Here is a 14,865-nt window from a genome sequence, read left to right as displayed (position 1 = left end):
CTGATGAAGACTCCTCTGACCAAGAAGACATGAGTGACAGGGAGGAGGAGAGTGGGGCAGACAGCTCAGAAGGAGATCAATTATCTCTCTCCTCCTTGGATTCGGAACAAGAGTTAATGATCCAGCAACGCATGGGGAGAGCAATGCATAGGCAGCAACAACTGAGAGATTATTATCAAAGAAAATGAGGCCACCTGTGGTTGGGTGGGGCTGTGGTCATTAGTGAGGCTGCTATAAATAGCAGCCTGTGGGTTTGGCCATTGTGGAGGATTATCTGATCGTTGTGTTTCGTGACTGCTTTACTGACTTTGACCTTTTGTGTGCTGATTTTTCCCCGCTTTGAAATTAAACCAGAGCAAAGTGTGTTTCACTTTGTGAAAGAAGGACTGTGAATTGCCTCACAGCTGCAAGCTAAGTATCACAGAACTGATAAGGGACTTGTACAAATTACCAGTTTGTTTGGAGACCAGTGCTCTTTGCTATACCAAAAGAGGGCTTGGTTTAAGGGAATTTTCATTATAAAGAACATTGTTTTGAATTTTCAAAGGTGTGTGTGTCTGAAGTTGTATCTGTGCATTTTTGGGAGGAGTCTACCAGAGAGCCCGACAGAACACATGAGTGCATGCGCAGAAGTGAAATCTTGGGATGCACATGTGCGAGATTTCAGCATGTGCAGAAGCAAAAAACCCACCAAATGTTTATGCGCACGCACATCCCCTCCTGAGATTTCATCGCATTTTTGCTTCCTGCACATGAGCAGAAGCAAAATATTGCTGGGATGCACACATGCGCACGACGGAGACACATCTGCGCATGCAGCACACTGGTAGCAGCAGTAGCGGAAACCCCCGCCTGGAACCCACCCCTGGTTACATGCAGTGGGAAGGAACAAGGGTGAAATCCAGGAAGTTTCTGGAGAACTAGTAGTGGAGATTTTGAGTAGTATGGAGAACTAGCAAATACAGTGGTCCCTCTACTTACAAACTTAATTCATTTCCTGACCAGGTTCTTAAGTAGAAAAGTTTGTAAGAAGAAGCAATTTTTCCCATAGGAATCAATGTAAAAGCAAATAATGCGTGCGATTGGGGAAACCACAGAGAGGGTGGAGGCCCTGTTTCCTCCCAGGAGATTCCTAAAGAGGCCCCACGGAGGCTTCTCCCTGCCGTTTTCTGGCTCTGTTTCCTCCCAGGAGATTCCTTGAGAGGCCCCATGGAGGCTTCTCCCCACCTTTTACAGCCCTGTTTCCTCCCAGGAGATTCCTAGAGAGGCCCCACGGAGGCTTCTCTCCACCTTTAACGGCCCTGTTTCCTCCCAGGAGAATCCTAGAGAGGCCCCACAGCGCCTTCTCCCTGCCTTTTCCGGCCCTGTTTCCTCCCAGGAGATTCTTAGAGAGACCCCACGGAGGCTTCTCCCTGCTGTTTCTGGCCCTATTTCCTCCCAAGAGATTCCGAGAGAGGCCCCACGGAGGCTTCTCCCCACCTTTTCCGGCCCTGTTTCCTCCCAGGAGATTCCTAGAGAGGCCCCACAGAGGCTATTCCCTGCCTTTTCTGGGTACCGTTTCAGAGGTTCGGGTTTGTAAGTGGAAAATGGTTCTTGAGAAGAGACAAAAAAAATCTTGAACACCCGGTTCTTATTAGAAAAGTTTGTAAGTATAAAAAAAATAAAATAAAAAAATGGAAAAATTTAATAAATATATTTCTTTTTAAAAAGGTTTGTGAGGCGTTCTTAGGTAGAGGTACCACTGTTCCACATCTGGCTGGCCCCAGAGTGGGGAGGGATGGGGGAGTGTTGGTTATGACCTTTAAAGCCCTTCATGGCACTGGACCAGAATATCTCCGAGACCGCCTGCTGCCGCACGAATCCCAGCGACCAATTAGGTCCCACAGAGTGGGCCTTCTCCGGGTCCCATCAACTAAACAATGTCGGTTGGCGGGCCCCAGGGGAAGAGCCTTCTCTGTGGCGGCCCCGACCCTCTGGAACCAACTCCCCCCGGAGATTAGAACTGCCCCAACTCTCCTTGCCTTTCGTAAGCTCCTTAAGACCCACCTTTGTCATCAGGCATGGGGGAACTGAGACATCTCCCCCCGGGCATATACAATTTATGAATGGTATGTCTGTATGTATGTTTGTTTAGAAAATGGGGTTTTTAAAATATTTTTAAACTGTAATTTAGATTTGTTGTAAATTGTTTCACTTTGTTGTGACCTGCCCCGAGTCTGCGGAGAGAGGCGGCATACAAATCTAAATAATAAATAAATAAATAAATGAATGAATGAATAAATGAATGAATGAATGAATAAATAAATAAATAAATAAATAAATAAATTTTGCGGTATCCTCCCCCTACCACGCCCACCAAGCCATATTACATCCATCAAGCTATGACCACAGAATCTATAGGTTTTTTAAAAAATGGATTTCACCACTGAGTGGGAACATAAATTGTAGGGAATCTCAGACGCTGTCTCTGAATGAAGCCTGCTCTTTGCTTGCAGCCAGTTCAGGTTTCAAATTTTGCTTCTTGACTTCTTTTAACTTCTTCTCATAATGACCTGATTTAAATTGAAACTTCTTTGCTGGGTAACCTCATCGGATCTGTGTTGGCGCAATAGAGTTTGCAACACCCTTTCCCTTAAGCCTGCAAGGAATTGTCTCCTTCCGCCAAAGGACAATATTTCGTGGAATAATAAAAGGCTGCAGCTGGAACAAAGAAGCTGACTCAGAGAAGACACACACCACACACAAAGATACACACACTCACAAAACCCCAACCAAAATATGGGTAGCTCTGTTTCTTGCTGCAACGTGCTCCTAATTATAACCATGCTGAAGTATAAATCTGCTGAAAAAGTAGATTTAATTTTGTAATTGTACAGTACATTTGCTACAACCCCCCCCAAAGCTTTCTCTTTCCTTTTCTTTCTTTCTTTCTTTCTTTCTATCTATCTATCTTTCTTCTTTTCTCATTCTCTCATTTCTTTCTTTCTCTTTATTTCCTCCCTCCTTTCTTTTTCTTTTCTTTCTTTCTCTTTCTTTTTATCTAGTTCTCTCATTTCTTTCTTTCTCTTTATTTCCTTCCTCCTTTCTTTGTCTTTTTTTCTTCTTTATTTCTTTCTTCCTTCCTTCCTTCTTTTCTTTCCTCTCTTCCTTTCTTTCCCTTTCTCTCCCTTCCTTCCTTCTTTTCTTTTCTTTTCTCCCGCTCTCCTTCATTTTTTTTCTTTCTGTATTTCTCTTTACTTTTGTAAAGAACAACAAAAAAGGTTGTAAACTGAGGCACGATTCACTTAACACCCACTTTGCTTAGCATTGCAATTCTGGCCCCCTCTTCATTCTGGTCATAAGTCGACCTGGAGCCGCAGGGAACAGCCACGGGATGACTGGATGACCGTGGCTAGTGACCAGAGGTTTGGTAGGGAACTGGTCCTGAAGGATTTTCCAAAGATTATGCTTAGTGGTTCAGCTATGGCTGTGGAAAGCTTTTTTAGGAGGAGGTATGCGCATAGTCCATCAAGTCCGATTGATAGAGAAGGTTTTAGACCATGCAGTGCTTTTTCAATGTTGTCTTCAGTGAACTCTACTTGTGTTAAATTGTTGTGAGTCTTTGTGGTACTAGAGAATTTTGGACATGAGTCTTTGCTGTTTACAAAGACTGAGCCAAAGAATGTGTTGAAGAGGTTAGCTCTGACCGTTTCATTGTATCATTCTTTGTTGTTGGGTCCTTTTAGTGGCGGGATGGGTCTCGAGTTCTTGAGTTTGTTATTTACAAAGTTGTACAAGGTGTGGTTGGACTTGGTACGCAGAACGTTTTTCTCTTGTTTACTTTGATAGTTGGAGCATTCCGTCTTTATTTGGTGGCATATGAAGTAGTGTAGGGTTTCCAGCCTAAGCAGGGGGTTAGACTAGAGGACATCCAAGGTCCCTTCCAACTTTGTTGTTGTTGTTGTTGTTATTTATTAGATTTGTATGCCGCCCCTCTCCAAAGACTCGGAGTGGAAAGTTATAGCAAAAACATCAGAAGAGAAGGATTTAGGGGTAGTGATTTCTGACAGTCTCAAAATGGGTGAACAGCATGGCCAGGCGGTATGGAAAGCAAGTAGGATGCTTGGCTTCATAGCTAGAGGTAGAACAAGCAGGAAGAGGGAGATTATGATCCCACTGTATAGAGCGCTGGTGAGACCCCATTTGGAATACTGTGTTCAGTTCTGGAGACCTCACCTACAAAAAGATATTGACAAAATTAAATGGGTCCAAAGACGGGCTACATGAATGGTGGAAGGTCTTAAGCATAAAACATATCAGGAAAGATTTAATGAACTCAATCTGTACAGTCTGGAGGACAGAAGAGAAAGGGCGGACATGATGGAAACATTTAAATATGTTCAAGGGTTAATTAAGGTTCAGGAGTGCTTTTAATAGGAAAGTGAACCCAAGAACAAGGGGGCACAATCTGAGGTTAGTTGGGGGAAAGATTAGAAATAATGTGAGAAAATATTATTTGACTGAAAGATGCTTGGAACAAACTTCCAGCAGACATGGTTGGTAAATATACAGTCACTGAATTTAAACATGCCTGGGATAAACATATATCCATCCTAGGATAAAATACAGGAAATAGTGCAAGGGCAGACTAGATAGACCATGAGGTCTTTTTCTGCCGTCAATCTTCTATGTTTCTATTATTATTATTGTTGTTGTTATTGTTGTTGTTATTGTTATAATATATTTTTGTAGTAGTTTTGAAGTTCGCTACATAGTCTGTTTTGTTTTTTCGAAAGAGGGAATTCTTTCTTGGGATTGTAGCTTCCTTATTGATATGGGCAGTTTGTTTTTCTTGATTATGGTGGTTAATAGATGTATGTGTAGTCTGATAATTCTTTTGAGTTCCAGCAAGATGTTATAGAGGTCATTGGCAGTGTTACAGCCAGAGAATAAAGTTTGCCAGTCAAGAGTTAAGAAGTCGGCCTCTGTGAGTTCATTGTTGCCTTTTTTTAAAGTTGTACTTGGGTGTCCCATTATTAAGGTGATTCTTGCAATGGTGTAGTTTGAGGCTGAAGTTACCAATTCAACAATGAATTTACCAAGTTCAACAATTACCTATATATGCAAACAAATATGCCGTCCTCACCCAGGGTAAATGTCACATGGAAGAATGCTCAGTTAATTAAGCATATAATTAAGTGCGGTCATTGTTAAGGTTAGAGTTTCCCAGTAGCCTACTAGGCTTTGATGCACAAGAGTGACGTCAAATTTTCCAAAGCTGGAAAAATCAATGTTGTAACATGTGACATAATAGATCTGAAACCTCAGCTTTGAACTCTTGATCACTCCAGCAATTTTTTTAAACTCCAAAACAATGTTATCGGTTTATAGCAAAGTCAAACAAAGCAAATAGAGATAACCCACAATTTATAAGCATTCATATAGAGCCTGTTCAAAGTCACAACTATAGAAGGGAATTCTCGGTGGAATTACGTAATTCCCTTCTTCTCATATTCAACGCTTTTGAAATAGCAATTCACTATTTTTCCAACTTCCACAAAAAGTTTGTATAGCAAAGTTCTCCATTTATGACCACAGCTGAGCCCAAACTTTCTGCTGCCAAACGAAACATTTCTTAAATGATAAAAGAGCTCAGTTGTGCTATCGCTGGGAGTTGTGTCCCCTTCACAACCCTCTCCTTCGTTGGGGGTATTTTTTTTCCATCTATTTTGGAAGGGGGCTGTGTGCAGTTTTGTGACTCAGTTTGCTTCAGTGTGTCACCACGGAGACAGACTATAAACTTTGGGTTCGGGCGTGCCTCCGATTGTGCAAGGGATGAGGTTAAAAGTCTGGGTTGGATTGTCTTAATCGGTACTGACTAATGTAGTGTAATGGAAATTTCGTTTTCTGGTTGTCAGCTTATCAACAGTGGCTCTGCCTATCCGGCAAAGGCGTCTTCACAGTTATGGCAACTATATTAGCTGCAGCAACACTACACAACAAAACATCATGTCCCACACAAATGAAGCTGCTTTCAATTCTATGCAACCCTTGGACTCTGCCTCCATTATGTTATTTTATTTTTGTATTATATTGTTTTACATTGTATTGCATTGCATCGCTCCCTAGATTTGCCCACGTCTCTGCAACACTCCGTGGCCTGCACTGGCTGCCGATCAGTTTCCGGTCACAATTCAAAGTGTTGGTTATGACCTTTAAAGCCCTGCATGGCATTGGGCCAGAGGACCTCTGGAACCGCCTGCTACCGCATGAATCCCAGCGACCGATAAGGTCCCACAGAGTTGGCCTTCTCCGGGTCCCGTCGACTAAACAATGTCGTTTGGCAGGCCCCAGGGGAAGAGCCTTCTCTGTGGCGGCCCCGGCCCTCTGGAATCAACTCCCCCCGGAGATTAGGACTGCCCCCACCCTCGTCTTTCATAAATTACTCAAGACCCATCTATACCGCCAGGCATGGGGAGTTGAGACACCTTTCCCACAGGCTTTTTTATATTTATGTTTGGATATGTATGTGTTGTTTTTTAAATATGATAGGGGTTTTATGTGCCTTTAATATTAGATTTGTTTTCGCTAGAATATTGTTTGTATTGTTGTTGTGAGCCGCCCCAAGTCTTCGGAGAGGGGCGGCATACAAATCTAATAAATAATAATAATAATAATAATAATTATTATTATTATTGGGTGGTTTGCATATTTTGTATTGCATTGGCTTTTTTTGTATTGTATTGTACTGCATTGCATTGCATTGCATTTGTATAAAATAAGTCACCCCCAAAAGTAAGACCTAGGAAAGTTTTCGTAGAATTGCCTAATACTGTATATATAAGGGTAAAGTGAACTTAGAGGAGAGGATATATGAAAGAAAGAGAATATATAAGATAGGTGAAAGAAAGGAAAGACAACTGGACAGGGGACGAAAGGCACACCAGTGCACTTATGGACGCCCCTTACTGGCCTCTTAGGAACCTGGAGAGGTTAATCGTGGAGAGTCTAAGAGAGAAATGTTGGGGGTTAGGGGTTGACACAATTGAGTCCGGCAATGAGTTCCACGCTTCAATAACTCGATTATTGAAATCATATTTTTTACAGTCAGGTTTGGAGCGGTTCGTATTAAGTTTGAATCTGTTGCGTGCTCTTGTGTTGTTGCGGTTGAAGCTGAAGTAGTCATTGACTGGTAGGACGTTGCAGCACATGATCTTGTGGGCAATACTCAAATCGTGTTTTAGGCGCCGTAGTTCTAGGCTTTCTAGGCCCAGGATTTGGTAGCAACCTGCCACTGATCCAGCCAGCTTTCATGTGGAACTAGAACTCACCGTCTCCTGGTGATTGTTTCAAATGGCTTTCATGCCCCAGCTATACAAAGGCTTGGCATATTGGGTTTTTTTTCATTTTTGGTGGTAATATTGTTTTAAATCAAATTTAATTAAGTTAGAAATATAGAATATATTTAAAAGAGAGAGAGGGGGGAGGAAGGGAGAGAAGCATAAAGAAAAAAATGGCTTCTGGTTTTCTTCCGTGTGGTAGGTTCCTAAAACAATAACCTTTTGGTTTGGTTTTCTATCATTACGAAATCATTCTAACCCTCAGAACCTGAATTCAAAGTTTAATTGCCCCCACAAGCTTCTTGCAAAATCTCCTGGAGTAGTTTCCAAAGAGAAAAAAAAGGGATATTTTTTTCCCTCTTTCTCTAATGAAATTTCACCATCCGCTCGCTTTGTTTGTTTGTTTGTTTATTGATTGATTTGATTTGATTTGTATGCCGCCCCTCTCTGTAGACTCGGGGCGCCTCACAAAATACAATAAGACAATTCATAACAAATCTAATAAAATTAAAAAACATTTAAAAACCCCATTATTAAACCAGTCATACACACAGACACACCATACATAAATTATATAGGTCCGGGGGAGTGAGGGGGAATGCCTCAATTCCCCCCATGCCTGATGGCAGAGGTGGGTTTTAAGGAGTTTACGGAAGGCAAGGAGGGTGGGGGCAGTTCTAATCTCCAGGGGGAGCTGGTTCTAGAGTCAGGGCCGCCACAGAGAAGGCTCTTCCCCTGGGACCTGCCAGACGCTTTGCAACCCAAACCCAACTGGGTGAATGATTGTGTTTTTAAGATTTTGGGGGGTTTTGTGATTTTTAGAATTATAATATTAGATTTCTACACCCTGTATTTGTATTTTTATATTTATCTCTGTTGTAAGCCGCCCTTAGTCGATTGAGAAGGGTGGGATAGAAACCAACCAACCAACCAAACAAACCAACCACCCTTCTATTGTGGAATTTAGCCTATCATCCCATCTTCGTCCATTTAAGATCCTCACTGCTGTTCAACATTTTAGAATGACAAAAGTTCCAATTTTTCTTTCAAATTCTTCCAGGGGGGTGGTGGCAATGCAGTACGTACCCAATTTTAACCAAAGCAAACGGTGTGCTTTGAAATATGATTCACAGCTGCATTCAAACCTGGTTAGACTCTTCCCACGTTCTGAGATTCTGCAATCTCAAAATTCAATTAATCCTCCATCTCAAAGGAGCTAATCCCCAAACCTAGTAATCCAAACACAATCGCTACCCTGCGGTAATAGATCGGCTCAGATAATCAACCTTTTAATGGGAAAGGAGATTATTCGGTTCACACCACATGCAATAACTTCTCCGCTTACACAATGCCATGGGGTTGCTTGCTTGCTAATCCCCCTTTTAGTCTAGTTAGTATGTTGTGTGAAATCCAAACTTTTGGGGAGTGGGTGGATTGGAGTGAAGACAGAGGAGTAAACATTTCCTTCTCAGGCAATGCTCCAGAAGCAGGGGGTCTCAAACCTTGGCAACTTTGCTGGCTCAGGAATTTTGGGAGTTGAAGTCCACAAATCTTAAAAGTTGCAAGATTAGATTAGATTAGATTTATTGGATTTATATGCCGCCCCTCTCCGCAAACTCGGGGCGGCTCACAACAATAATAAAAAACAGTACATAATAACAAATCCAATGCCCACCAATCTAATTACAATTTAAAATTAGTAATTTCATAAAACAATCCCAATATATATATATCAAAAAAACAGGCACAAGGTTGGAAACCCCCTGCTCCAGACTACAGTGGGTCCTCAATTTACGACCGCAATCTTGCCGCATACCTTCTTGAGACCAAGAAGTCACAGAGTTGGCCTCCTCCGGGTCCCGTCAACTAAGCAATGCAGGTTGGCGGGACCACAGAGGAGGGCCTTCTCTGTAGCTGCCCCGGCTCTTTGGAACCAGCTTCCACCCGATGTTTGTACCGCCCCCACCCTGCTGGCCTTTCATAAGGCCACAAAGAAACATAAAAACATAGAAGTCTGACGGCAGAAAAAGACCTCATGGTCAATCTAGTCTGCCCTTATACTATTTTCTGTATTTTATCTTAGGATGGATCTATGTTTATCCCAGGCATGTTTAAATTCAGTTACTGTGGATTTATCTACCACGTCTGCTGGAAGTTTGTTCCAAGCATCTACTACTCTTTCAGTGAAATAATATTTTCTCACGTTGCTTCTGATTTTCCCCCCAACTAACTTCAGATTGTGTCCCCTTGTTCTTGTGTTCACTTTCCTATTAAAAACACTTCCCTTCCTGAACCTTATTTAACCCTTTAACATGTTTAAATGTTGGTCTCCTCCGGGTCCCGTCAAGTAAGCAATGCAGGTTGGCGGGACCACTGAGAAGGGCCTTCTCTGTGGCTGCCCTGGCTCTTTGGAAGCAGCTTCCACCCGATGTTCGTACCGCCCCCACCCTGCTGGCCTTTCATAAGGCCACAAAGACCTGCTTTGAGCCTCTCAAGCCAGAGTGCAGAGTGCACTCTGCGCATGCTCACGGTTGAGCCCATCCTGCCCAGTTCTGGAGTCTGCGAAGCCAAGGAGCAGAGCACACTCTGCACATGCTCAGGGTTGAACCTGATCATATGCAGTGCTTTGATCCCTGCTTTGAGTCTGTCAAGCCAGGGAGCAGAATGCACTCTGCACATGTTCTGAGCTGAACCCCAACTGTCCCGTTGTGGAGTGTTATGTTCTGGACTTTAAACCCTCCTGCCCCGGGCCCTGTTCTGAACCTTCCAAGCCAGGGAGTGGATTGCACATGCTTGTGTCTGAGCCAGTGAAGGGCTACCTTTTTTTTTTTTACCTACTACACTGTGGGCATGGCTTATGCAGGATGCCCTGCATTTTCTTTCAACATCGAATGAATGAATGAATGAATGAATGAATGAATGAATCTTTCAGTGCAAATTGGGTGCTCTGGGGTGGAGCTCCATTTTTGCTACCCCACTGCCTTCTCTCTCCCCCCCCCCCCACCCTGTCTGGGTAATAGCCCACCCCTGATCTGAGCCCATTAAGGCATTCTGCACATGCTCAGGGCCTGAACCCATCCTGCACCTTGCTGGAACCTGCCCTACCAGCTGTGGTGGGTAGCAGGACTGAATAAACCCGTGTGTGTGTGCTCAAATAAACCCGGAATCCTGGTTTCCCTCTGCCCCCCTCTCTCCCTTGCCCTCCCCCAAAAGTTCCCAAACTTTCTCCCGCCGGAGAGGAAGAGCCCAGCGGTGCCTCCTCCTTCCCTCCCTCCCCGCTTTCCCTTCCCAGATGTTCCTCCCTCCCTTCTTCTCCTCGCCCACCCACCGCCTGCGCGGCATCCCTTCCTCTCCCCCCCCCAAACCCCTCCCCTCTCATTGAGCAGCCGGAGGAGGGAGGAGGCGGGGCGGCCGATCTCGTGCGCGCGCCCGGCGGAGCCCCTCCTTCCCCCCGCCTGAGATGGGTGGAGGGGGCGGGGCAGGGAGGGAGGCGCGCGCACGTGCCGGAGTTTGCGCGCTGGCGGGCGGAGCGCTTTAAAAAAAAAAAGAAAAGAGCCGCCCGCCCCCCTTCGCGCGCGCCTCCGACCGTCCAGCTGCTCCGCCGCCGCCGCTTCTCCTGGTCGTCCGCCGGGCGAGAGAGAGCGAGAGGGAGAGGGAGGCAGGCTCGGCTGCCGAGGGTGAGTTCCCGCGATGCTCGGCCACCGCTTCGGGGATGGGCTCGGCTCCTCTGCGCTTCTCCCGGGTGGGCGGCTGCAGGGAGGCGGGGTGGACCCCCGTCTGTCCCTCCGGCCGCTCCAGCCTCTGCAGCCCGCCCGGGACTCGGGCTTTCGGCTGGAGAGAAAGGAAGGGAAAGCGGGAGGGGGGAGGGGGATTTTGCACGGGGCGTCGGGGGAGGGGGCGCTGACTTTTTGCACGGGGTTGCACCGGGTGTGTGTGTGGGGGGGGGGGGTCCGCTGACTTTTCTCCGGGGCATCGGGAGAGGTTTGCGCTCACTTTGGCACATGAGAGAGGGCAGGGTTGCGCTGACTTTTGCACGGGGCATCGGGGAGGGGGGGGGGGGTAGTTGTGCTGACTTTTGCACAACTCATCGATGGAAGGTAGGGCTGCGCTGACTTCTGCACGGAGCATCCAGGGGGGCTTGCGTTGACTTTTGCGTGAAGTTGCACCGGGGGGGGGGCGCTGACTTTTGTCCGAGGCATGGCGGGGGGGGGGGGCGTGTTGCGCTGATTTTTGCACGGCTCATCGATGGAGGGCAGGGTTCCCTGACTTTTGCACGGAGCTTCCAGGGGGGCTTGCGCTGACTTTTGCACGGTGTTGTACGGGAGGGGTGAGGTTTGCGCTGACTTTTGCACGACTCATCAATGGGGGGCGGGGTTGCGCTGTCTTTTGCACATGGGGGGCAGGGTTGCGCCGTCTTTTGCACGGGGCATCCAGGGGGTCTTGGGCTGATGGTGCACGGGGAGGGGGGGGGTGTTGGTCCGCTGACTTTCGTCCGGGGCATGGGGGGCGGGGGTGAGGTTTACGCTGATTGTTGCATGGGACATCGGTGGCGGGTGGTGTTGCGGTGACTTTTCCACGTGGGGGGGAGCAGGACTCTGCTGATTTTTTTGTATGGGGCGTCGAAGGGGCAGGATTGCGCTGTTTTGTACGGAGCAACAATGAGGAGTAGCGCTGACTTTTTCCACGGGGCATCCAGGGGAGTTCTCGCTGACATTTGCACGGTGTTGCATGGGTGGTGGTGGTGTTCCCTTGACTTTTGCACATGGGGAGGGTGGTGTTGCGCTGACTTTGGCACGGGACATCGACGGAGTGTGCGTTGCGCTGACTTTGGCACATAAAGAGGGCCCAGGGTTGCGCCGGCTTTCATTGGGGGGTGAGTAGCATCCAGAGGGGGCGTTCCGCTGCGTTTTGCAAGGAGCAAATAATGGGGAAGTTGCCCTGACATTATGCACTGGGCATCCAGGACAGTTGTTCTGAGTTTTGTGAGGTGCATGGGGTGGTGGTGGTGCCTATAGAGAGAGCTTTGTGCTCCTCTGGGAAGCCTTTGGGGAAAGCTAGGGGTGCATCCTTACTGCCCCCCCCCCTGCAATCCAGCAGGCACTTTCTGTAACTTTAGAGCTGCTGAACGGGACCCCTGGAAGGAGTTTCCATTTAGTCGAGAGAAAAGAAGGATTAGGGGGTGACATGATAGAAGTATTATTATTATTATTATTGTTATTATTTATTATAATTGTATGCCACCCTTCTCCGAAGACTGGGGCGGCTCGCAGGGTACAATATAAAACAATGTGTACACAAATCTAATTAATTAAAACTACATAGTAAGATCCCACTATATTAAAAACAGTCAACCAACTTAATCACAACCACACATCACATTTGGTAAGCAGGAGGGGGGGGCGTGATCTAATTGCCCCATGCCTGGCAACATAAGTGAGTTTTAAGACTCTTGCGAAAGTCTTCCAATATTTGAGGGGCTGTTCCCCACTAAAGGGGGTCAGATTATTCTCCAAACCCCAAGAAGGCAGGACAAGAAGCAACCGATGGAAACTGATCATGAAGGGAAGCAACTTAGAACTAAGGAGAAATTTCCTGACAGTGAGGACCATAGTTCCCTCTAAGCTGAGCAGTGAGCAATCGCTCACTTAAAAATCATCATCAACTCAGAGTTTTCCAAACCTGCCCAGAAGCCGAGAGGGAAAGAGTGAGCGGGAAGGAGAGAGAGAGGAAGAGAGAGAAACAGATAGAAAAAAGAGAGGAAGGAAAAGAGAAAGAAAAAGAATGGGAGTAAGGAAGAGAGAAAGAAAATCAAAATCTAGTTTGAAACTAGCTCAACTATTTAAGTGGCATTTTGATACTGATAGAGTTGCCCTATTATGAGCTCACTGTTATAGACACACAGTACAGTATTTTATTTTGAAATTCTCTGAGGCAAAACAGGGTGGGTTTTTTGTTTGTTTGTTTGTTTATTTATTTATTTATTATTTCTGTGCCGCCCAGTCCCGAAGGGACTGCTGCTCAGACATTATACTTTTCCGCCCACCCCAAAAACAAATTAGAGGGAACACTGGTGAGGACAGTTAACCAGTGGAACGGCTTGCCACCAGAAGTTGTGGGTGGTCCATCACTGGAGGTTTTCAAGAAGAGGCTGGGCAACCATTGGTCTGACATAGAAGGTCTCCTACTTGAGTTGGACTAGAAGACCTCCAGAGTCCTTTCCAATTCTATTCTGATTGGTTGATTGATTGATTGATTGATTTAATGCATGAATAAATAAATAAATAAATAAATTGCTTTGCTGCACCGAAGTGCAGAACTCCGATCTCTGCTTTGGCAGAGTTTTAACCATGTTATTTATTTATTTATTTTATTTATTTATTAGATTTGTATGCCGCCCCTCTCCGAAGACTCGGAGCGGCTCACAACAGGAACACAAAATACAAATCTAATGATTAAAAAGCCGAACAGTTAAAAAGGCCCTTGATTAAAAACATCCATGCAACCCAAACAAACCATACATAAAACGGAGCAGCCGAGGGGAATCAATTTCCCCATGCCTGGCGGCAAAGGTGGGTTTTTAGGAGTTTGCAAAAGGCAAGGAGGGTGGGGGCGGTTCTGATCTCCGAGGGGAGTTGATTCCAGAGGGTTGGGGCCGCTACAGAGAAGGCTCTTCCCCTGGGTCCCGCCAGACAGCGTTTTGTCGACGGGACCGAAGAAGGCCAACTCTGTGGCACCTAGTCGGTCGCTGGGATTCATGCGACAGAAGGCGGTCCCGAAGCTTGTATGGGAAAAGGTTTGGGGGGATTGCAACCTTGATAAAACAGGACAAAGGAAAAAAGTCTTCTGGATGAAGAGCCATGGTTACTTCTGAACTGAAACAAAACAAGAATGAATAAGCTGGTAGGGACCTTAGAGGTCTTCTAGTCCAGCCCCCTGCTCAAGCGGAAGGACCTATACTGTTTCTGGAGGACAGAAGGGAAAGGGGGGACATGATCAAAACATTTAAATATGCTAAAGGGTTAAATAAGGATCAGGAGGGAAGTGTGTTTAATAGGAAAGTGAACACAAGAACAAGGGGGCACAATCTGAGGTTAGTTGGGGGAAAGATTAGAAGCAACGTGAGAAAATATTTTACTGAAAGTGTAGTAGATGCTTGGAACAAACTTCCAAGAGACGTGGTTGGTCAATCCACAGTCACTGAATTGAAACATGCCTGGGATAAACATAGATCCATCCTAAGATAAAATACAGGAAATAGTATAAGGGCAGACTAGATGGACCAGGAGGTCTTTTTCTGCCGTCAATCTTCTAGGTTTCTATGTTTCAGATAAGTGACTTTCTAGTCTCTACTTTTAGGCAACTGTCCTGCAAAGTGGGGGTGTCCTGCGCCTAGGTTGGACTACGATACCCATCAGGCTCAGCACCTTTGAATGAAAACTTTGCACAGATCTGGAAGTCAAGTGCCGGCGAGCAACTTGAAAGGGCGTTTTGGGTGATGTGGAGGGTGATGGAAGGATTTTGTTTATTAAATTTATACGCGGCCCAT

At 45.8% G+C, this 14,865-nt stretch overlaps 2 protein-coding genes across 2 annotated transcripts in view; one reads left to right on the top strand and one right to left on the bottom strand.

The window, feature by feature from the left end:
- Positions 1–12,121, bottom strand: part of LOC139167087 (retinal guanylyl cyclase 2-like) — a 75,300-nt gene extending 63,179 nt beyond the window's left edge. Inside the window, exons 1-2 of the mRNA XM_070751515.1 lie at positions 11,996–12,121; positions 10,906–11,150 (exon numbers count right to left, since the gene is read on the bottom strand). Of these exons, the coding sequence (XP_070607616.1) occupies positions 10,906–11,150; positions 11,996–12,121 (371 nt within the window). The remainder of the gene's footprint in view (positions 1–10,905; positions 11,151–11,995) is intronic.
- TSKU (tsukushi, small leucine rich proteoglycan) overlaps positions 10,837–14,865 on the top strand; it is a 28,238-nt gene continuing 24,209 nt past the window's right edge. The window contains exon 1 of the mRNA XM_070751618.1: positions 10,837–10,996. The gene's annotated coding sequence lies outside the window, so the exon portion shown is untranslated. The remainder of the gene's footprint in view (positions 10,997–14,865) is intronic.

This window comes from Erythrolamprus reginae, chromosome 4, assembly GCF_031021105.1.
Source record: "Erythrolamprus reginae isolate rEryReg1 chromosome 4, rEryReg1.hap1, whole genome shotgun sequence".
Lineage (NCBI taxonomy): Eukaryota > Metazoa > Chordata > Lepidosauria > Squamata > Dipsadidae > Erythrolamprus > Erythrolamprus reginae.
Note: the sequence above shows the minus strand (reverse complement) of the source record. Positions and strands in the feature narration are given on the sequence as shown.